The sequence below is a fragment of the Embiotoca jacksoni genome, unplaced genomic scaffold (assembly GCF_022577435.1).
Source record: "Embiotoca jacksoni isolate LCO1_2020_lvr unplaced genomic scaffold, fEmbJac1.0.p SCAF_13, whole genome shotgun sequence".
In the NCBI taxonomy this organism is placed as follows: Eukaryota; Metazoa; Chordata; class Actinopteri; family Embiotocidae; genus Embiotoca; species Embiotoca jacksoni.
In genome coordinates, this window is record NW_027185263.1 from 13973694 (window position 1) to 13999060 (window position 25367).

General features: G+C 41.8%; 1 protein-coding gene across 12 annotated transcripts in view; it reads right to left on the reverse strand.

Moving 5' to 3' along the window:
- The window catches only part of msi2b (musashi RNA-binding protein 2b), a 242859-nt gene that overhangs the window by 38642 nt on the left and 178850 nt on the right, over positions 1-25367 (reverse strand). For all 12 annotated transcript variants that reach the window (XM_069146799.1, XM_069146795.1, XM_069146791.1 and 9 more), the window contains exons 8-10: positions 22560-22642; positions 11510-11624; positions 4866-4940 (exon numbers count right to left, since the gene is read on the reverse strand). In XM_069146799.1, the coding sequence (XP_069002900.1) occupies positions 4866-4940; positions 11510-11624; positions 22560-22642 (273 nt within the window). The remainder of the gene's footprint in view (positions 1-4865; positions 4941-11509; positions 11625-22559; positions 22643-25367) is intronic.

Here is a 25367-nt window from a genome sequence, read left to right on the forward strand (position 1 = left end):
GTGCATAAGCTTAACTTGCACTTATTGCTAAAAACCATTATCTCTGGAACATTTGCATTTTTATTATGCGCAGTAAACACAAGGATCTTTCACCATATCCAGTCTTAGCCTAGGGTGATCTAACACAAGTAAACAACAGTTCAATGTACCGCCAGGCTGTGATCAAACAGGATATTTCTTTGAATGTGACTTCGAAATCCCTTAATCACGCCAGGTCCTCCAAACTAGACACCTGGTTAAAATGCGGCACATCTCGGGACTGTTCCCCAGGGCGCTGCGAGCTGAATAATACAATAGCCCATTTATCAGCAAGCTAATGCTAATTAGACGGTTGCATAAAAACAAGAATAATGTACAGTAATGGCCCTTATGCCTCGTCAGCTCCTGCTTTCTCCGTTTCTCGCCGTATTTACAGCTGCGTTATGGGTCTTGAATAACAAAAAAACCAAAAAAAAATACAAATACTGTTACCCTACTGTAGGCTTGATCTCCTCAGGTAATCATAAAGTATTTTGTAACCTCTACTCAGATGAAAGTAGAGGTCTACTACTTCCACTACCTCCACAGCATGAGGCAAGGATCTTACTTTCAACCAATCTTTAGATTTTTCTTCCTTTGAAGCAATCTGAAAACTTTTCCGCCAATTTCATCGGAACTATCTAGGGAATGCCGCTTTCTTTAATGTCTGATAGACCCAAGCTGAGGTCCTATTGTAGCCCTATTTTAATTCAAAGATTCTCTCAATTTGAGTTTCCTTTTTGTAGTCTGACAACTGCTCGCTCTGCGATCTGATCATTTAAGTCGAGCTCTGTACAGCTGGTGTGTGCTTTATTTTTTATGCTTTGATTCTTGGACCAGCTGCCATCCAGGATGAGCAGAGCAGCGTATGACGTCGTTTCATAGTGGATGTTACTTTCAAGTTTTCTTTTGGCTAACGCAGACCGTTTTCACTGACTGTGCACAGCTTTTTTTTTTTTCCCCAGCTTTCCAAAAGGAATATCACGTCTAAAAAAAAAACTTTAATTGTTATTATATTTATATTTTTAATTGAAGAATTGGTTTCATGTCATATGGCAGTAGCAGCCAGTGGGCTGTACATACAATCATCTACCAGCAGCAGGTTCACAGGCAGCTGTGTGTCTGAAAATGAACTGAAGCTGGCTGACTGACATGTCAACTCCCCACCCCGACTCACGCCAAGTGCAACTGATACCTACATTCACATACTGACATCAGTCTAAAGCCACTTGAGTTTTGTAGAAGAACCTGCCAGTGTTGTTATCTCTGTATAACAGCATATTTGTTATTTAATATTATTTATTATCGTGTCCAGTTGATAACAATAAAAAGTGCTTCAGCAGTTGAAGGGCTGATTCACACAAACTGCAAACAAACACTTTCGCTATGCGCGAGCGGCACAAATCTAACATTTTTTTTGCTCGTGACTCAGATTAGATTCTTTCATTACGGTGTTAACAGCACAAATCAAACTGAATCTGATCTTCTTTGCTACTTTCAGGTGATTATAAATCGGATACTCGCCACGTGTAAAAAATAACGTTAGCAGACAAACAGCAAAAATCAGATCTGAGCAATAGATCCAAATCGAGCTTTGCAGTGTGAACGTAGCCTTCATGCTTATTAAGTCATGTATGTTGGGTTTAGTGTGTCAGGAAGTTAAGTTCAACCATGCAAATATATGAGACTAGTTGATCCTACTTTTAGAAACAGGGATTATTGGAGCCCAAAACAGCACCAGCATTTTTTCTGGAGGAACGTCTCGTGTACATGATTTTTCTGAAAGCAAAGAGGACACTGAGTTCCAAGTGGGGCTACTTCAGGTAATGTGGAGATTCAGCTACAACTAAAGTGGGAAAGTGTCATAAATATCAGCAATAAGTATTTTTAGAAACCATGTTATGACAACAGTAAAACATCTCAGTTCCGAGGGACTAGTGTTATTCTAAGTTACATCTGGTAACCATCTCAGCAGCGGGGTTGTTCACATCCACATAGAAAACGGCAACATTACAACACTGAAATATCACAATGTCGTATTTGCATGCATACTTTACAGACTCACTACTGTCCTGTATACAACAATTTGCTTAAAATGTGTGCAAATATTTGATTAATGCGCTTCTAACACACTGCATCTCTGTCGTATATGTGCAACTGAAGACTGGCAGATTCTGGCAGAGTTCCTAGTTCAAAAGGGATGTAAATAATCTTTAAGTGCCTTATGTTCCTGAAATAATTACGTAATTTTCTAACCCTCAAATTGTGGATGAAACCTCGGCAGCCAACAGCTCTATCTTTACAAGCAAAAATAACTTTGTTTCCGTTCAGTGTTTCCTATCAAACTGAATAGATGCATTTCCTGCCTCGTAAAACACTTGCAAATGCCTTTTTTTTAAGACGAGTCTGTAGTCTTTTTTTCTTTTAGTGGCACATCACTCTGCCAGCAACAGTATGATTGCTCTCTGCGGTCTGTGGATGTGTCATGTATCTATCACGCCACAATGCAAGAGCAAGTAGTAGTTTTTACAATCTCCTTTGATTTGATGAATAATATAAGAATAATCGTTTTGATATTACTCAGCTACTTTACATCACAACAGGCATCTGTGCCGGAGAAACATCTGTTGACAGTGTTCAGTGTCTTTTCTATGATCCAGCAAATTCTGCTGTTTACAGCTGGTTTAAATAATGTCTTAAACAATGCGAGTTTGACATTTGGGGTGCCGATCTGATTTATGCTCGCTTGCATAGAAACATTTTGATGATGTGATTAAATCCATACTGTATCAGTAAAATGCAAAACCCTGTAAGTGCATTAGGTAGAAATGACGTCTGTCCAGTTTGTAAGCACCTTCCACCTGACAGATACAGACACAAACGTGTAGCATGTGATCGATATCAAATGCACTTTGTGATCAATGTTGGAATTAATTGGGAGTGTCAAATTGTGTTTAGCAGCCGCTGAGCTGGTGTCTCGTTCAAGTCGAACTGGCGGTCCTGAACGCAGCCTTTAACCCATCAGGTCGAGTATATTCCAAGTCTGTTTTAGCTTCTGTTTTGTACACTTGAACTCTGCTTCAGCCGCAGAGATGTCAGCTTTGATTTCTCTTTTTCTGTGTATGTCTTATTGAGTTTTTGTACTTAATTCAGTGTTTCATCACTGATCAATGTTTTATCACTGTTTTATCTTGACAATTGAGCAATTGCCTGACCACTTTTTTCCCCCCTGCTAACGGCGGACCCCTGAGGTTTACTGGGTGTAAAAAAAATAAAGAGAAATTCTTGAAATGCTGCCCACAATTTATGCCTCTTGGATCTCGCCTGCTTGGTCCCAGCTCCATTTATTTATAGGAGAGCTTTGGCGAGGCAGTGTACAGTGAGGAAAAAAGCCTTTGATCTTAAATTGAGGATGCTTTCCACATCTTAGTAGGGAAGGACACTGGTCAATATTTGGCCTGGGGTTATTTCATTTGGACAAGGAGTTTGATTCATACATTAAAATTTCCAATTACCTGTCAAGAGTTGAACGAGCCCAGAGGAGGCTGTTTTAATCATACAGCTTTATCAAGCTCTTTAAATTGAGTTTAACAGGGACTGCATCATACATTCTGCCTCGGGGAAGGTGAAATCCCTTAATTTGTCGTAAATAGTAAACATTTTAAAAAATACATGTTTAACTAGAGTTACTTATACTGAATAAATACTCTGATTCTTTACAACCCCTCCTCTCTCCTTCTGTTGATCCAATTCATTAATGTTAGGATGCTTTTACGGATTATGAAGCACTGATAAATATTCTTTTGCGTCAATTATAATATGTATGCAAGATGCATGCTGCACACAAAATACATTCTTACAATCATACACATTAATTATTCATCAAATAAATACCCCTAAATTAAGTCATGTTTTATGACCAGACTGACCACATCTGTATGCGTCTCATGTTCATCCACATCGACGAGTAGCAGCTATTCCTTTGCTTCTTTCAAATGATGTTGTGGTCAAGTAAAAAAAAAAAAAAAAAAAAACTAGCATATGTCTAATCTTCAGGTGGTCACAGCTGGACCTCCTGTTTTACCATCCCTGAATCTATTTCACAAAGATATTACAGAGATCTGAGCTGCTGTCAGATATTTCCCATTCCGTCTTATCAGCGGAGGGAATGATGTCTGGCACGGCAAACAAAGTATGTGTAAAGTCCCTAAATAAAGCATGAAATTGACAGGATGCCTGTCTAAGTGAGGCACCAGCGGAGCTACGGGCCCTCGTACAGCAGACAGGTACAGCTGCTCACCTCCAGACTGCACGCCTCCCATTTGGAGTCCCATTAAAGCGCCTGGCTCTCTGAGTCAACACTTTTAATGCAGAAAATGACTTCATTCATTTTCCATTATAAGAACCACATTTTTAAAATCTGCCTACACAAAGAGCTGCTTATTTTTTCCGCTTCCCAACAGACGAATTTGCATACATTGGGCCACTGAAGACGAAGAACTCCCCCCATTTTAGACATTTGGTCATGGTAGTGTTCGAGTACGGGATAAAAAGGAGTAAGCAATTTACTTCCCTATATGTCAGCTTTCAAAACCTCGTTCGAAAATCCGGACACGTCGCCTATTTATAACCCCTGCAGATTATTTGGTGACGGACGTGTACATTGATGATCATTTGTGTATGTGGATGCGAGCGTGTGTGTGTGTGTGTGTGTGTGTGTGTGTGTGTGTGTGTGTGTGTGTGTGTGTGTGTGTGTGTGTGTTTGTGCGCACGCGTGTCTGATTGTGCTGCTTGAGAGTGCAAAGCAGAAATCAGCTGCAACAATTTTTAGGAAGCCGTTAACTTACCAGGGAACTGGTAACTGTAGCTGGGTGCGAATCCAGTGTATCCGCGGCCATACGTTGCCACAATATTAGGGTAACCTTTGATAGAGAGAAAAAGACAATTTAGAAAAAGGAAGATGAGAAGTAGAAATAATCAATAAATTATCCATCAATTTCTTCCAAAACAAACATTGGGATATAGCTACTTATATACTCATTTAAGACAGGAAAACAAATATTGAACGATAGCCTTCAAACTGTTGAGTGTCTCATGTTACTAAATACCCTTCAAAACTAAAAGTACAATAACAGCCACATGAAATAAGACCCTCAAATAATCAAGACTAAGTATCACATTTTGGAATAATCCTTTTCATAAACAAACTTTTTTCCCTTGTTTGGAAAACTGCAATAAGCAAGAGGTGATTAACTTTTATGCTTTAGGCCTAATAAAAATGTTTATGTATTTATAGCTGATAATGTTGAAGGTAGATTGTCAACAGAAAAACATTCGCTGTGTTCGCACAGTTTGATGACGAGCACCGTCCTCAACCACAGGTCACCTGTCACAGTTATATTTGCATTTTCTAATCTTGATCGTGCTGCTCGTCCTGCAGGACTTTGTTTTCGGATCACTGCCAGATCAGTGATTAATTCAGTGAGTAAAATGTTTTTATAACCTACAAGAATAACGGCCTCAACCATAAACATGGAGCCCAGATTGTAAAATAATTTTCTTTCAAAGGCGAGGCAGGCCTGGTGATTTAAAAAATTATGTAGCTGCTAATATCTCACAAAGTCTCTCTTTAAATTAAACATGGATCAATAGCTTGTTTCATTTGAACACATTTAAGGTACCTCAGGAGGAGCCTCAGAGCTGGTAATCGACAAGATTTTTGCAATTATTTATGTATTTTGTTTTACCTTTTTTATCCTCATTAATTTTTGTTTCAGGTCTTCATTAGGATTAAATGACACATTTGGTAAATGGTTGGAAACCAAAGCACTGATAAGCAGCTCATGGTTCTTCGGGGTCTAATTCATTTTCACTCTTCATTCAAGCATAAGTTCTCAGGCATTTTTATAGCTTGGTGTAATAACACTTTATAGCAGGCGTCTTTAAAGGACGGCGTCTGTTTATGGCCTGTGCATTTTCACCATAGCGCAAAGGTTCATGTGTTAATATGGCTGCATGTGCAGCGGTCTGTCAGAGAGCTGCCACGGGTAAGTAAGTGTGTGATGGCTGCATATTTGTGCCTCCAGCTTGGCGTTCATGTGTTGATTGTCGTGCCGGGTGAAACAAGGTTTAACCCGTAATTAAAACGGAATTAAAACTTACTCGTCATCTCCAGCGGATACCTCAGGTGTTACCAGGGTAACCAATGTCTTAGGGAGATTAGAAGCATGTGCTAGATCTGTTTATCCAATCAGATCGCTTAAATAGAAACTATCTCACCCTGTCTGACCCCTGAAACATCAAATGAGGCTTTTGAGCACTTGGTTTTTACCTTTTTACTTTCCGCTGACAGTTTGTAATAAATACTTTTAATATGTATTAACTCAACATTAATGATGAAAGTAAATTAAAACATTTACAAAATAAATGCACAATTAGCTGTGTTTTTAATTTTTGTCACATTAAATCTTTTATGTGTCAAATTTCCTGAATGAATATTTTGATGGTAGATCCCACAAACACTGCAATTATTTACATCTGCAATAAACCAGAAGCCGAAACCGAAGATGAGTTAGCTCAGGCTTCCTTTTCATACAATTAAGGCAATATTTAGCCTCCACTACTGAATTATAAAACGAACAGATGATGCCAAAAGTGACTTCAAATGTCATCTGCAAACCAAAGTCAACCTTTCGGTGAGGGCGACAGACTTGTTTAGAAGTTGCACAGTCCCTGGGCGGCCTGAGAGCTGCGATGAGGCCCGAAGAGGACCCAGTGTCATTAGAAAAATGTAAGAGCAGCAGATGTATTGTTCATCTGCTGTCATGATTCTTATTACTACCACAGACCCACCAGTTAATTAGCTGGACAGTTTTCAGACAGAAGCAGCTGTGGGCAACATATTGAGAAACGGGGTGTGAGCGAGGGAGCAAGGCAGCGAGGAAGTGGGATACAGACGGAAACGAGGAATTTGAGAAGAGCGGGAGGCTGAGTGATCCAGCCTGCGTGAGTCAGTGAGAATTTGAGCACCATCAAAGGTAATATAAACATAATTAACCCTCTAATTATGGTATATGTCGAAGTCTTTATCTGTTTTCCTCACGCTATTATCACCTTCAACCATAAGTCTGGACTAAATTACCCGGTGAGATGAAGTCCTCTCGGCTAGGAATGAATCACAGGAGCCAGCCTTGATAACTCTCTCTTCCATTGTGTGTAAAGCTACAACTCCGAAACTGACCTCCGAAACTTCTTTCAGGCTGACGTGTCCTCAACTCTTGTTAGCTGTACGCTCGCCTTATAAAGCGGGTGAAGGCACATTACCATTTCAATGTCTAGATAATAATTTTTAGGCTGAGGCAGGTGATAAGTCATACATTTCTAAATATTAACTGTAAAAGACTGTACGTCTGAAGCAGGTATTAAACTGAGCATTTATACAGTTTGTCCAGAGATTGCACTTGCATGCATGAGTCTGCAGCACGGGGGCGTCAAACACTACTTTGCATCCGTGTGCATTCTTGTGTGTGTGTGTGTGTGTGTGTGTGTGTGTGTGTGTGTGTGTGTGTGTGTGTGTGTGTGTGAGTATGTAGGCTATGTGTGTGTGTGTGTGTGTGAGTATGTAGGATATGTGTGCGTGTGCGTGTGTGTGTGTGTGTGTGTGAGTATGTGTGTGGATGCTCTGTTCTGTATGCCTCAGAGCCTGTGCCAGCTGGAATCAGAAAGGTTGACCTTGGTCATAAATATCTAATCAGTGTTTGCTGTCCATGAAAAAGTTCAATTTATTCCTGACCCAATGGGAAAATGCCTCTCGCAGACCCTCTCCCCTCTCTCGCAGACAAAAAAGAATTGCAAACTGTGCGAGGCGGTGAGGGGAACCTTAACCTGGTATGGATGAAGTAGGACACAGGCTACGGCAGAGGGAAAAAAACAAAAAAAACAATCCTCATCAGCTGCTGATGAGAAGTCATCACCAGGAAGCTACAGATGGATAGCCTTCGCAAAACCCCCTCATTGTTTGTTATGTCTGAAAAGGAGTGTGATATGGTACAATGAAAAGCTATCACAGACAGCAAAAGATTGGATATTATGTGTTTGATACAGTCTTACACTCAAACAGAATAAATGCCAAACTGAAATTGTCGGCTCAGACACAACAACTCCTCCTTACTTCCGTATTTCTACACTTTCTGAAATGGCAAAAGCATTTTTCTTGTCTGATGTGCTGCATTATAACTGGTTTCACATCACTAAATGAAGACTTTGCAGCCAGATGTGTGTGAGCGTCGAAGGAGAAAGCAACAAGACATACTGCTGTGTTAATCTACTCTCTCATGAAATTCTTAGTATGTGCAAACCGGCAAAATATTTTTGCATCAAGACAGTGGGAGGAGGGAAGAAAAGAAAAGAGAAAGTAGGCGATAATTCACAAGCATTTCACTAAATGAAGCCTGCCATTGTGTCTGGTCTGGTGGCGGCCTCTTAGTGCTCTTGTTTGCCTTATTAATATGCATGCTAATGTACCTATTTTATGGCTCAACAGTTCTGATTCACTTTAAAATCAATTATCCATCTGGTACACCCATACCTCACCCGGGCTCAAATGTGTATTAATTTCAGCAAACATACATCGGCACAACACAATAAAGATAAATGCCTCGATTAGAGGCAGTAAACAAAGGAGCTAGGGATGGCTTTAATGAGATTTGGCACAAAAGGAGCTTACACTTTCTTAAATAATGAGCCTAGGGTCCCTTTTTCCAAATGCAAATTATATAAAGGAATGTTTCGCTGTCCTTGTTCCAATTTCATTTAGATAAGAGTGTCTCCAAACAAGTTGGCTGTTAATATTCTCACATGAGCACATCACTGCCTTTCTGCCTGCCGTCTCCCAATGGAGGGGAAGAGTGCTCTCCTCTTCGCAGACACATTAGTCTGTAATAAGTTCTGAAAAGTTCACTGTGCTTGTTAAATACTTCTAACAGATGAGATGGAGCCGGGAACGACTTAGATAGAGTTGACAGAAGCGCTCGGCCCCCCGACTTATGAACACTTTTACCACAAACAACTGTATAATCACCCTCATGGAAAGGTCAAGCCTGCAATAACCCTGGCACTTCAAGCAACTGTATAGAGAGGGTTATACTGCCTGACAGACACACAGAGTGATATATAGTGTAGATAATTAGTTTACTGCCCCTTAATTTCCCTTGTCAAAAATGGTTCCACAGCTCCGTAGTTGGTTAATTTCTAAGAAAATGCAAAACAAGCGGCAGCTAAATGTGACTTTCAAAACCACTTTAAACACGAGATTACTTGGTGGAGATAAAAAATGCACGACTGTGGCTCTGCTTGCACCTGCTACAAGAGGGAGTGGGAGGGGCTACTCGCGGGGGCCAAAACGACTCGGTTACAATCAGCAACGTGTCTCTTTTGCTTTTGACGGAAAAAATAAATCTTTTATGAGATGGCAAATCCATTTGGTTTTGCCGCACAATCAAATTATATGCAAATGAGATGTGAACCGCTGACAAACGGCTGGACGGACAGACCGTCAGACACATAGACCCGCAGATAAATGGATAGAAGGTGAGCGGGGAGGCAGAGAGTGCAATAGTGTTAAATAAAAAGGGCCACAGGCACGGGCTGGATGGTAATGAAGAGGGGTGGGCCAGCAGCTGAGGTCCCTGTAGATGAGATCTCTCCCTGACATGTGTGTCCCCTTCATTACGCATTAAGGGGGGGCACAGTGATGAATCCTTAATATGACATTACACCAATTTTCCTCTTCATTTAGCCTGCTAATGTGCTGGTCTGCTCCTATATGCCCAGGGGCTGCCTGTACCAGACTCAACCAGAAATAGACCGCAGTGGCCACTGGTGGCACACCTTGAAGCAGCCTAATTAGGGGCAGCGCCCACCTAATGGGGCTATCTAGACAGGAGTGTGCATGAGTGGATTTTTTTTAGCAGGTAGAAATTGATGACTGAATGGGTGTGCATGTCTGACACTCTTTGATTTGCAACCTGGTAAAAAAAAAGAAAGAAAAAGATTGTCATTTTAAAAAATAAATTGTATGTGCTAGCTGATACTTGATGGTTGAACATGTATATAGAGGCTCCAAACCTTTGTTTTTCTTTGAGTGCCCCTCCACTTGTATTCAAGAAAAGCTGCCCTCCCCCACCCACCCACACACAAAAGAATAAAGCTATTCAGTAATGTAACTCTCGAGGTATAGCCTTATTTTCTTTTTCGCTACAGATGAGTCATCAGCACTTTTAAGTTTCTCTGCCATGTTGTTTTCATACAATAGTGATGCTCTGACAGCAGAAATAACGATGAGATGCCAGGATGAGCTAGTCATTTAGCTGCTAGCTGACCTGACAATACTGACGGAGTCTTAGATCACAGAGGTTGAGAAGTCACAGAAGAGTAGCTTACTATTTACGATTGAGGGCCAATTTTTTTTTTTATCTTTTTAAAAAGCTTTACACACTGACTTTTCTTTATCCGGCAATTTAATATTTTGTTTAACATGTGCAAATCTTATTTTGACAGCCTGAACAACCTCAGAGCAGACAAAACCTCATGCACCGCCTGTGATCTTTCCAGGTTGGGAATAAAGGATCTAAATACAAGGAGCAATCAAAACGTTCAGAGACCACTCGTGTTGCGTGCAAATGGAGTGCAGCACCGTGACGTGCACAGAGCATGTGAAAAGGTAATTCAAGCTACGTTGCTTGATTTACATCAACACGCGTTTGTGTGAACAGGGATTAGAGCATATCTGTGACTTTCACTATGGACATGACCAGAGAGTGCACATGAAATTTGGTGTCAAACTCAGGAAATCTGCAGAAGAGACCTTGGAAATGTTTCATAAAGCCTACGGCAATGAAGCAATGAGCCAGGTGAATTGTTTTGAGTGGCATTTGCGTTTCAACATCACTGTCCAAGCCTGAAAAAAAAGTGCATCAGGTCAGGAGGACAAGCAGGTGTTTTTTTGTTGTTGTTTTTTTTTACATTCGCAGGGTTGTGAACTGTGAATTCATCCTGCAGGGTCAGACTGTCACCACCGAGTTCTTCTGTGATGTTCGGAGGCTGAACCCTGAACAACACAATCGTCGCTCCCCACCGCACCATTTTCTGTCCAAAATGTGATGTGCACTCTCTGCTCAAATTACAGTTCTATGCTGAAATTGCAGATGCACCCTGCTCACAAAAATGTGTGAAACTTAGTTGATTACGTTGATCAAGCGACCAAACTTGGGAGTACTAATCCTAAAGGTGTTAGCTTCCCTCGGCTTCATGACACATCACGGTGCTGCGCAGCGTTCGCGTGCATCAGGAGCAGTCTCTGAACTTTTTCAATTCCCCCCTTGAATGACTTGTTTGGGTATTTGCAAGCGTGTGTCTGTGTGTGTGTGTGTGTGTGTGTGTGTGTGTGTGTGTGTGTGAGAGAGAGAGAGAGTGGAGGTGCGTTTGAACTCACTCAGCATGCCCATCCCCAGCATGAAGGCATCCATGGTGTAGGGCAGACCCCTGGCTCGCCCTCGTGTACCTGGTGGGAACATCACCTCCTTGGGCTGGGCCTTCTTACATTCTACCTATGTAGACAGACAAACATGGACACACACACGTATATGCACGCACACACACACACACACACACGCACACACACACACACACGCACACACACACACACGCACGCACGCACGCACGCACGCACACGCACACACACACACACACACACACACACAGACAAACCATTAGACTGTGTAGGTACACAACCAGACAGATCTGACAGCGCTTGTCTCGGCTCTTTAAGGTGGTTTTCTATTTGACTTGCACAGCGCAAGACGATTTCCATAGAGGAAAAAACAAGACTGAGTCAATCTGAGCACCTCACATTTTAGAGGGAAGTCTCGGAGGAAAACTTACAATCATGCTTCTCCTGCATTAAAGCAAAGGTTATTGCTCCAGTGAGCATGTGCCCAAAGCCTCAGGGAAATACAAGCTAAATACTTTCCAAGAGTTTCTGAGACATCAAGGCAGGAGAAGCTCTGTTCTCCAGTGCCATTATCAGAGTCCCACGGTGTGTCCGGTCTCTTTGTGAAAGGCTTTTTGTCTTCGTATCTAAACTCTGAGTTCATCTGTCAGCAGTCATCGTTTCACATCATTTAAACAATCTCTCTTCATTCACAATTTATTTTACTGAAGTTTTTCTAAGATGCTTTAAAATCCAAAGCAAATAAAAAAAAAAATGTAAAACTGAATGGGGCTCTGCTTTTTGGTGAATTGTGTGTTTGTGTATTGTTGCTGGGCTGAAGTCCCCAGGGTCCCACAGTCCAATTCCACCTGCAGCACTCATCTCTTTCCTGCATTTATTTCCCTCACTCCAGTTCTCACATACAGGTTTGTTCATTTCCCATCTTGCAAGACTGACATCTCCTCCTCCTACATAACACATATCAAATGAGGGATGTGACAGGGGCAGATGAGGGGAAGGGGGGAGATGAGAGTGCTATTTACCACGTATCTATCCTATCTCTATGAATTATAGAGAAGCACGAGCAGTTGACAAGGGTGGCACGGTCTTGAGTCTGTTGGTTGTTTCTTTGGTAGGCTGAGTCCGTTCACCATGCTGCACAATCTATTTGCTCCACTGCCTGCTTGGCATCAGCCTGTCCATCTGTTTGTCTGTTTGCCTCCTGGCTCTTGCCTGCTTCTCCCTACTGCCTCCACTTAAACAGGGCTTTCTCGGCTGCTGCGATTCACATGTCATCCTGGCCTGCTGCACAAGACAGGCTCCTGCGCCAGTGCTGTGTACACCTCAACCAAGGTATAGCCTGGCATCCATACAAAACAGGGTTGCAACTCTTTGACAGGCCGCTGGTGCACATTACCACTCGCATTGATACATGCATAGTGGTAGACACAACATGCTGTTGCAAGTTGCCAAACTGAAGAAAAACTTCATGTCTTCAAGACATTTCTGTGCAGACCGAATAGTGTAACAAGTTCTGTTCACTTTATCCAGCAGAGAGCAAGACGTGTAAAAAGGGAACACTAATGAAAAAGGTTTCTATCACAGAGGGAAAGTTGCTGCGTGGCAGAGCTGTGATTTGTTGCTGTTAGCAGCCCTTTTATTTGAAGCAGACCAACTAAAGTACACAGTTCCCTCAGCCACTTTGTAGCTGTCACAGCTACTCTGCCTTCCTTGCTCGCCTGCTATGGTTGGACATTGTGCTGAAGAGAGCACAGGCACTCTTATCGTCAGAGAATGACCCCCCGGCATGGAAGTAGGAACCGGGAGGGACAAATCGGTGTGTTAGAAATCTCAGCACACTGCTGGGATTTTCACGTGTTCACATGGCTGGGTGACAAATACAGTCGAGTTCTGCCTACACTGCAGACAGGGTAGTGTCTGATCAGCATCCTCTGGTAACCCCCGCCACATCCAGCGGGATGGCCGCTCAGGTACTGAGCTGGGACTAAGACAGAGCCGGGTGTGAGTCATGCCTACATGCTCTCAGATGCGGGTCTTTTGATATTCAGAGCGAGGGCTCCTTGTCATGGATTTAAAACCAGTTAGGAGCCAGGATCTGTGCTGGTGGTGTGAATGTGTGGGTCTTCACCTGCTTCAGACACACACAGGAGTGTGTGATGGAGGGAGGCCGGAGCTTTCAAGAGTGAACCCAAGTCGAAGAATGAGAAAAATAAAGGGCAGAGAGAAAATCTGAGCCGGACAATGAAGAACTGCAAAGATTCTACAAGATCCACAATTTAAAGTTGAAGGTTTTACAGACCGAACCTTTAGTCACATAAACAGTATTTAACTGGAGGTATTTTCCAGAAGCAGTCAGACGAGGTGTCGGTGCTCCCTGAAAAGCTCTTTATTTTGTTTGTGTCACTTTTAGACTGATACTGGTGCTTGCATCTTGTGTTGCTGCCAATTTTGTACTGTTGTATAGACATATCACTCCTCCCACTGACTTAGCTCTCTGTGCAATATGTCCATATGGCAGAGTTGTTTATACTCTATTTGTGTTGCTGCTAGATCGTATGCTGCTACTTCTTTATCGTTTATTTACTTATTTATTCTGTTTATGTATTTGGACTTTCTTTTACACTGTTTTTTATTTTGTTGTGTTGCAGCAGGATTCGTGACATCACGAAATCATGCAATCACGCGAGAACTCCTCTTTTCAGGCTTCAAGCTTGAAGTGTTTGTGTCTGACCAATCAGCGTCCTGCGAGCATCTACTGGCAGCTACAGGTGTGGTTTAGGTGTGATGACACGTGAGAAGCAACTATTTGTTTGAAAAACAACTTTGATCTGATTGGTTGAAGTTAACTTGTAATAAACAGGTGGTTTGTCCGATCAGAATCACTTTTTTTTTTTTTTGTTGAGAAAAAAGCCATGGTCTACAATTTTAATATCATAAATGGAGCACCAATGTTTCCTGTTGTGAAAAGGTAAAGATCTATTGGTTTGTGCAGAAAAAGCACCCAGGGGATTCGAGAGCCTCAAACACTCACGTGTACGCTGTGAAAGCAGGTGACTGGTGGAGTGGATTGCTGCCACACAGTGTTGACAAGGTTTGGTTACCTCGACCTTTCGGCATGTATCGGGATGTTTCCTTCTGTGCTGCACCGATATGCTACCGTTGATAGCTTATCTCTGAGTTTTGTGTCACTCTGTGACCCAAGATAAAGTCAGAGCAAGGAATACCTAAAGCCAAACAGTAGAGCTACTACACTGTTCCAAACTTAAATCAATCTTTCTATTAAGTTATATGAAACACAGAAATTGCTTGGACACACAAAATGTCCACCAAGCAAGAGGTTTATTATAATAACTGTCAGTTTGACTCCAGTGTGCAACATACTACTGTTTAAAAAAGTACACCTTGGAGCAACGTGAGGCCTAATTTGTCAGGAGTATTAAATAGTCCAAACCAGCATCAGGCAGTGACCCCAAAACACTGCGAGCTTTAAGGACACAGATGTTGACATTGTAACCAGCAGAAATACTGCGTACATCTATAAAGTTATGATTGATACTCATATTAACCAAAATATATTTCTTTTTTGAGTCGTCGCACCAGGAAAAATGCTTATTGTTGAATTCATTTTCTAAATTAGTATATTTCCTAGGGAAACTGCAGGTTAACAATGTTATACATGATAAAAAAAAAATATATATATATTTTTTTAAAGATACCAATTAAACTGGACTATATCTAACCCTGTCCCTGCCTATTCTTTTGAATATGGGGTAAAACAAATAAACAAATAAAGGGGTGATAAGATCACATCTATTTATTTTGTTCTGTTCTTGTCTTTTCATAAAAAAAAAATCTATTTCTTTGTCTTTTTGGAGCAGGTTATCATTCTCTATCTACAATAAGATATTATATATCTTGATATATAAAATTATGAGGCCCACACATGTACACACCAACATGGACTTGCAGGACCTCACGAGCACTGCTTGATTAGTAGTACTGCAGCCTACAGATGCAGAATAAACAAACAATGTCTTTATGTCTTTCTTTATGTACAAACCCTGTGATACAGAGTGGAGCAGCACTCAAGTTATGACCTTTCCAATACATCTCCCATACATATTAACCTTGCAGGTATAACAGGGAAGGTGTGGGCGGGGTGGACCGACAATGACTGTCCTTCAGGGACGAGTGTTGTGTGTGTGTGTGTGTGTGTGTGTGTGTGTGTGTGTTTGTGTTTGTGTGTGGAGGGGGAGGTGTGCGGCTGCTATTAGCTTCACCAGTGAATGGATTCCATCAGTAGACTAGCAGACTGAAAAAAGGAAAGTAGTGTGATTCATTTACTCTGGCTCCCACTCCCGGCTGAACAGTCAAAACACATAGACTGAATAGTTAGGAAATGTCACGGCTCTGACTGCCCAACGTCAGCCGTACTGGTGGGAGATTACTCGGTTAAGAGGAGGGTTACTCAAAACCATTTAACAAGTTGGTTATTTAAAGAAAAAAGAATACAGAAAACACAGTTACATCCAGAGAAAGTAGTATGGACTAAATATCATATCTCGTATTTTTAGGTTGAACAGTGATGCACGGTTTTCTACGAAGAACGCTAAATGTTCCTTTGTACGTCAATATCAGTGTGTGATCGACATATGATGCAAAAACAAGCTTGTGTTTACTTTTTCAAAGTGTAGAGCTGTTTAACGTAAATTAAAACCGATACAAAATAAATAGCCAATGTTAAAAAAAAAAAAAAAAACCTCTCTGGGAATTCTCCTTCAGTTGTTTTCAACATCTACAACAAATTGACGTGCTGCAATAATGACATCGTCTCACTCATGTTGCCGGTGTTTCTGTGTTACTGGTAGCTGTTTTGCTGTTCAGTCTCAACCCCGATAATTTATTACAGCAGCTCATGACCCGCGGTACATTTAAACTTACACTAGTTCTGTTCAGGCACTTATAGCTCTCCTTCTTGAAACAACTTTCTCGGTAATCCCAAAGTTGTTTAGAAGCTCCTCAGATCTGCTAGCTACTTTAGTTTAGCGCTTGCTTCTCTATTTAGTTATTCCTCTGCATCCTTTTTTGATAATGGTACATGTAGTAAAAATACATTATTTGCCACAGTGGAGGTGAATTGGAAGCGCAGCTTTGCACCCCAGTGTGAGCTGAGCCACTGTAGATTCCTACAAAAAATCCCAGAAAGTAAGTATGGTTGGGTGATTGTCCGAAGGGAGCACACACCCGAGCTAAAGCCGACAATTTATCACCAACCAGCTCCTCAGAGCTGCACGGATAGTGCGTGTGAGTGGAGAGATGCGAACACTGGCATGGCTTTACAGAAGAAACGAGTTACATAACGCAACGTCCACAAAGTACATCGCTATTAACGGGGTTCTCTCATCTTATATCTCCTATAAAAATATACTGATAGACCTGAAAAAGTCAATATACCGCCCGGCCCGATTACAGATCTATTCAGAGAGAATCTAGCGGACAGAGACGTGCTAAATGTGAAACTATGATAGTTTATACTTTTATTAATCTATTAATGAGCAGTAGCAAATAGTATATTTATTAGTGAATATTTCTGTATTTAAATCCCTTGGAAATCCTCTGAATCCAACGATAGTTCAAAAAGATAGCAAAAGATTTGTGTTCCTTTAAGACCTCTTGTTAAGTCCAATTAAAAAAATGTATGTCATGTTTTATCTAAAGTGGGTATTTACAAGAGACTCTCCATTCTGAGCCGCTTGTATCCTCGGTCAATAAGAAAATCAGGACAAGCGTGTAATGGTAGATGTATGATAATGGTAAGAAGTTTCGGAAAAAGCAAAACGATGTCTTCAATGGGCAGCAATCTCACATGCGTCATTATGTCGGATGATATCTCTGCGTGGTTATATAAACGCAAAAGGATATGAGGTCATTCTGAGGACAGGTGCACCCTGTGGTGCCTACGCTGTTCTCTCGTCATGCTTCTATATTACTGGATGATATCGTCTCCAAACACACCGAGAGACATGTTCCTAAGTGAGACCACGGTCATCAGGTTGACGTCAAATGGCCTCCATCCCCTTCTCAATCAGCGGATCTCAAAATCATCGAGCTTTTATGGGACATCCTGGAGAGCAGAGTGCAGAGTGGATTTCCACCTCCTTCATCCCGCAAAGCTTTTTCTTCTTCAATGAAGGGTAAACATCCAATTACTTACAGTCCAGCGCTCCACGAGGGACTGAAACTACTCTGAAGGGTGGTCCTACTCCCTTATTAGGCACTTGATGTTCAAAGACTGTTAAAGATTTCCACTCTTTAAAAAAAATAAAATTTTCCAAGACATTTTTAACAACCCAGAGACTTCAGGTTTTCTTTGTAGAAACCGCCTTAAAAACAGCGATAACAAGTTGAATCAAGTGTGTGCAGGGCTGATTTACACAATGTTAGACCCCACACAGTCTTGACTTCTAATTCGAAGCCATGACGTCTAATGTCTGGAGATTGATAAAGTTATGTTCAAGTAAGGCCACTACTTGTGGAAAATTAAAATCTTATGAAGTGTCCTGCCTCATCTGAAACATACTGCAAGTAAATAAAGTCTCAAATCATCTCTTTTACAACACTATGTTTGAACTACACAACGGATTTGATTTCCTTGCACATTACCGGGTAACTTCTCCCAGTTTAATCTGGCTTGTCCTGCTAACTAGAAGTTACGCTATACTTTTTGTTTTAAATGGTATTTGGCAGGCGGGTTGTTCCAACTTGCCATACTTCCACTGTGGCATTAAGGAAGTCTCAGCTGCTTCTGTTCTGCTTCTCCCTGTAATCCCTGACTATTGAGATCTGGACTCTGTGGGGGCTACACCATCTGGTGCAGCACTCCTTGTTCTTCTTGAAGATACAGTAGCTGTTTCTGATCCCTGGCTGTATGGATGGAGTCGACTGAACTGAGTGACGTATAAAAAACAAAGCGTCCACAGTAGCCCGCTTTATCCTGCTGGTTTCGTCCTGCATTTTACTTCACTGTTACTACACTGTTCTTTAAAACTGGTACAGAAACCTATAAATGAGTTGAATCCTAACAGCTTTCGAAACTTACGTTATAATTTTTTTAATTTATTTAATGGCTAATCTTATCACAGCAAAAAAAAAAAAACTTAATTATCGTTATGATTAATTATGACAATCTTGAGGAAAACAATTCATTCACCTGCCCTCTTAATGAAAACAATGTACTATAATGTATGTGGATTATATTCTGCCGTTTTCTTTCCAAATTCTGCATGAATCACAACGACATGCAGAGTCCATCTGTATCTATATATTAAAGGTGACCGTGTGAACGGCCACCTATATTAGGCTTTTCCTCAGCGCCTCGGAGACTCAGAGCTTATTCCCCTCCTCAGTGCAGTAATTGGTTGGTCATATCATGAAGACACAGTGAGAGATTGACCACTAACAGAAAATTCCTCCCTCCTGTTGTGATCCTTCGCGACTGTTGAATATTAAAAATAAAACATTAAAGAACATTACCTCGAAGCACTCGACTAAAACCAATGTGAGTCCATTTTAATAGCACACTGCTCGCTCATCACGGCCAATACTTGATATTTATTATTATGAATTAGCTGCGCATGCATCACAGCAGGGTGGGGAGTGAAGGAGGGACTCCAGTCTCAGAGAATGGGATTCACACCCTCTCCTTAGCTGTCACACCGTGCTGCCGTACTACAGTGATTCAGACATTCATATATGTGGAGGAGGGTGTGAGAAGGTGGTTAAAAATATTATTTGAAAACTGTCAAGCCGTCTTCTGCGTATTGATCTTTACTTCAAAATATTTACTGGTTTTAATACAAGGGAAGGCACAGCTGTAGCTAACGGATGTTGCAACAATGACGTGGAGCCCCGGAGGGGAGAATCAATACTTTTATCGCATCCTACATTTGCTAAAGCAGGGCAGTGAGGACGTCAGTGCAAGTGTTGGGGCAGGTTATGAGACTTGCTAAGCAGCGCCCTATTTTTAATTATATATGAGGTATAATTCACAGTGACAGAGAGGAAGTGCTCCTGAGAGTGAGGCCTCGGCGGCAGCTGAACACGGGGTGATTGACCAAGTCACTTAGAGGTCCAGTCACTCACATGCGAGTGGGCGATGACCCAGGTACGCCACCAGAGCTCTGGAGAGGACGGGCAAGGAGAAGGTGGGGTGCCCTGTACATCCACAGCCCTCCCAAGTGGGGTGGAATTTCGGTCCGCATCAATTATTCAAGAACCATCTTAGATAACACTCATGGGGAGGATGGATGAGGTCTATTTCGGTATGGTACTTCATAAGGATGAAGACAGGAGGCATTTTTTATTTGGTGTGCTGGTGCTTCAGACACTGGATAACTAGTGCTCTCCTATGTGCAACTAAGGTAAAAACCCTCTTGCGTCTTTGAAAAATGCTCTCAACCCGCTCAGAATTCTTTTATCTTTGCTGACGCTCCCACGTCAGCACTTTGTAGAAGATCTGAGGGTCACATTTATTTCCTCTATCCAAAGAAATGTAATGTACAGTAGGTGTTGCCAGCAGGGACCCACACAAAGGTGACAAAAGCCTCAGAAAACAGGCCCTCGTGCTTTCCTTTCACACCGCACCCCCCCCAATAACTCTCATCTTTTCTGTTAAGGTTTATGGGACTCCCAGATGGGTCACATGGTTTCCCTCTGTGTCACCGTTCTCAAAAGAGTAACCAGACGCAGGCTAGGAGTTCAGCTTTTGCAGTCATGTGATGGATTTTCTGGCCACACCCTGTGAGGTGCAACTTGTCACACTGCACAACAGTGTATCACATCACAGCTGCATGTGGTCAAAAGTGCACAAGACTCGAACTCACCGGTCCTCACGTCTCATTTTACACTTTACACAGCCCTTCAGTAGCAAAGGATGACGAAATATCGATAACAATATTAGTATTAAATGACTGTGTACACACCTCACTGCTAACCGCGTATCAATCATGTGCACATTTTCTCACATAAAACCTGAGACGGAGGTGTATAACAAGGATTTATGTTTCTAATATTTGATAACAGGAATTAGCTTTTGGCTACATTGCACAGCAAGTCTCGTCAATACAACAACAATGTTTTTTGTTTTAAGACCTGTCCAGCAGTTAGTCTCATTATGTTCTCAATGAGGCCTGCATGTTGTGTCAAATCATGAGCAACGTTTTATGATTTGAGTTTTGTTTGTTGAATACTGACAGCAGTTTTGAGAGACTGCATTATTCTGTGTTTATTTATCATTTCAATAATTCACTTCTGTTTTTTAAATTTTTGATTCAAACACCTTAATATATGTTGTGCTTCAAATTTAGTACACTGTACATAATCATGTATTTCATTCATTAATAAGGACTGAAATTTTACTTGGCAAACTCAGACTCGTTTATGATCTAATTAATATAAAGTTTTCTTTTTACATTTATTCAACTTATGAGCTTCTTAGAAATAGCCGATGAGTTAGACTTTAATGAGACTTTCTAGATTGTAAAATTATGTCGAATTGTTCTGCAGAGATTTTAGTGGTAATCAAAAGTTGTGATAACTATTTTTCGAACTTAAATTGTCAGTAAATAATTGTTTTTAATTAGGAATTGACAGTTAATTCACCTTATTCTGACGTGTGATATTCGCATAGTCCTCTTAACTTACGAGGCAGCTCTACTTGGGAGATAATAAATTAATTTGGTCAGACATCAGGTTAATCGTGTTTGGCGGTTTGGACCAATCAGCATCCTCTGAGGTTCCTCTAGCACTTACAGGCGGGGTTAGGTTTAATGTCAGCGAAAAACAACAGTGATCTGATTGGTCGAAGTTAGCCTGTGTTAGACGGTGACAGGCAGATGGTTCCTCCAATCACCCGCCAAATATTTTTTTTGAAAGTGGCTGCCCTTTTCCAAACAGTCCCAGGGTCGAGTTCTCAGATGCTTCTGTGCAACAAACCATCTGGCGCGTCCTGTTAACAGTGCCATGCCTACATGTCAAAGGATCTGCAACATTTGATTGTGACAGAATATCTGCCATACGCATCCAGTACAGTTCTGTGACACTGTTTTTTTTTTTTGTGTGTTTCAGTCTTGAGCATTGACTGTGAAGCAGCGCCGAGACACGTAGAGATGTATACTGGGGTCATATGTGACCTGGGCTGATCCCTGGTGAACATGGTTCTACTACACTGATCCTGTCAGTCAGATAGCCAGTCAGTCAGTCGCTCTCAGGGAAGAGAGAGCGAGCACGCACGCGCACGCGCACGCACACACACACAAAGAGAGAAGGAGCCCCACTGAATGGCAGTGAGACAAGTATTCCCTCCAGTCAATCACAATCCACAAAACTGCTCAAATGATGCAGGATTTCTCAAGAGGCCTGCAGGGTGGAACTGGGTGAAGGAGGACCTAATGTCACACTCGCTACACTGAGGACGGTTCCTGTCAATTATCATACGTCACATGATGACTGAGAAAACTGCGTGTGAACTCTGTAGAGCTGTGAGATGACCATATTTACCGGTGTAAATAAAACAAGCATCAGTGGCACTCTGTGGAAGGTGTTAATCCCTGACTAATGAACTCTGCCTCTGCCAGTTGCTTCCCTGTTGCATCCCTGGACATCTCCACCTGTGTCTGTGTGTGTGTGTGTGTGTGTGTGTGGGTGTGTGTGGGTGTGGGTGTGTGTGTGTGTGGGGTAGGGGATTCAGAAAGAGAGGGACAGGCTCCACTCTCCCGTCCCTCAGCCTGACAGGCAGAACTCAGCCACACAATTTCACGGTTTGTGGGCAGTACACACCACTGCTTTCCCATCCCTGAAACCCAGAGACCCACAGAGTGTGTGTGTGTATGTGTGTGTTAGCCTGTGCATATGGACACATGAACACACACACATATACACCAGCTCTGCTATTAATACTAGTGGAAAGAAGAAATCAAATATTAATCCTTCAACGTCCACCTGGAATTGAAAAAAAAAAACTGTGTGGACTTACCATTTTGTTATTGATTTCATGAAAATGAATTTCACAGACTTTCTCTACGATGTCTTCACTTTCAAAAGTTATGAAACCAAATCCTATGCAGAGAGAAACAGAGGGGGTGGGGGAGGGGAGGGAGGGAAGAGGAAGAGAATGAGTTAGTGGAGAGCCTTAACAAAACTTCAGTAACCAAAAGAAAAATAGAATATTATCACGAGGCAGATCCAGAAAACGTGTGTGAGGACATCTGTGGAGATTGGTTCAGCCATGGAAAAGAACAAGTGAACACGACAGACATTGTCCTCTTTAAATCAGGAATATGATGAAATCTGCCACATTATTAAGGGCACTCAAGGACCTCTTCTACAAAGAGAAGATGGAAAAACAGCACAAAGCTCATTTAATGAGATTCAGGGAGCTATGGGCCCAGCATCTGAATTTCATTAAATGCATTTTGTGTTCTTTTTATTGAAATCTCACTGTATAACAAGCCCTCATTTTTATGTTAATACAGGCCTTAGAATGAATGTGTCGTTGACAGTGGGATTTTCATGCCATATTTATAGGATAAAAGCTTAACCCCTCTTTCAACACAAAGACAGAGAGACGAGATGGTTGTAGACTTTTGAACACAAGTGGATTGCAATGCTCTCCTCTGTGTTTTGATGGTGTTGCACAAAGCAATCTAGCATCTTCTGTACGAGCTGCGGCTTGAAAGGAAAGCAGATATTCTATTACTTTCGCAAAAGAGAAATGGTTAGTGAATAAAGAGGCAAGTGCGACTGAAAAAGGGACAGGAGTTTCTTTTGAAAAGCACCCGACAAAATAAAAAATAAAAAAATCGCCTCGGTCTGAGCTTAAACAGGCGCCAGTGTAAACATCACGCCATCTGACTGGCACACACTCCACAGACAGCGGGCTGCTATCACGGATGATACAGTAAGAACAGTCGGTGCTAATACACCGATGGGAAACAGCAGTTGTTACTTGAACGAGCTGGATAAAGGTGGAGACAAATCCGTTTCTGCAAGCATCAGGTCGCAGCCATCAACCACTTCACAGCACAAATCTCAAGGTCACACACTTCAAGGGGGAAGCGTTTTAGAGCCCGGCTTTCTGCACATGTGCACATATACACTTACAAACGCATGCACACGGTAGACAAACAAAAGACATCAGACATTTTGTTCTATTTACGATGCTGAGGTAGTTTATCTCTTTAATATCTCTGTATTAGGTCATGTGCTGCAAATCAATGAGCACGACTGCTTTATGGCAGCGTTGGATTTACAGGATTTTCTGAATCAATGTGATTAAACACCGCACTTTGTCAGGTACTTCATACGACCAATTCCCCTTCAGTTTATATATCAACAGTGTGCCATACTGATCATATAATAGGGATCTCATAATATGAAGTCGCACATGTCAAATATATTGTATCCAGGGTTCCCACTCCAAGTCAAATTTCCGGACTTTTCCCTGACTTACTAAAAAGCTGAAATTCCACAACCTATAATGAACAGAAAAACATGCTGTCGTTCTGCTGAGCGGCCAAGAAACAGCAACATTTCTGTTAAAAACGGGGTGGCATATGCCCCTCCGTTTCTGCCGATATTGAAAGAAATGAAATACATGTCTAAATACTGGTCACAGAGGCAAAAAAATTATATCTAACAATAACGGTAATCAGCTCGCAAACATTTTCAGTTTCTGTCAGTGACCACTAATGCTACTAAACATACACCTTAACAATAACTAGCCAACTGATGTTACAACTACATATATGGAAAATATTACATTTTGATAAATGGCAACTAAAAATTCAACATGCAAATCAAATTCCCTGTTTATCCACATCACCCACTGCTGCTGTATGCATGTTGACTGGTTTTAAAATACTTAAGTGTTTTCATCTTTGCAGGAACAGCAAAATGAAGTGTCGTATAGAATATTAGTCTCCTAAACAGCTTATTCTATTAATTCATCAGATCATCCAGAAATATAGATTTCTTTGTCAGAAGGCAGCCTATCACAAACACTGACATTTATATGTCCGTTGTAAAGTCTCGCACTTTTTTTTCTTCCTTTTCCTGCTCCTCCTTCAGTGCCTCCTCAAATAAATGACAAAAGCTTCTCTTCGAGCCCCTTCGCCTCCGACACGAACTAGAACGTGTCAAAACAGTGTTGTCAAAAGAAGGCTTGGAAACCTAACGTGTGAGCTGATTAAACACGGACAACAACTAATCTAATGAGATCTTATGAGACAGAATATCAATTTCCACTGAGACATCTCAACACTGAGTTGTAGCGAGAGCACACTGCACATGTGAGGAGAATGGGGTGGTGGTGGTGGTGGTGGTGGTGGTGGGGGGCAGGTGATGACGACAGGCAGGAACAGAGAGGGGGAGGCAGAGGTGGGCGGAGGAGAAGCACCCTCTTCTCCTGCCCACCCCACCTTCATGGCAGCGCGAGGAGCACTTTTGACAACCAACAAATCAACCGCCAGGAGTAATTTGTCACGGAGGAGTGTAGGTAGAGGGAGTGGAGTCTGCGGGAAGGAGGATGGAGAGGGGAAAGAGGAAAAAAAGAAAAGAAAAAAAAGGTGGAGATGAAAGGAGAGGGCTGGAAGTGTGTGTGTGTGTGTGTGTGTGTGTGTGTGTGTGTGTGTGTGTGTGTGTGTGTGTGTGTGTGTGTGGTGGAAGTGTAAGAGAGGGGTGGAGAGAAAGACAGAAAAAAGTGACAAGGAAAGAGGTTAACACACATGGCCCCTGTCGCCACACTCCCTTCCTGCTGCTACAGGCAGCTCCTCCATCAACTGAC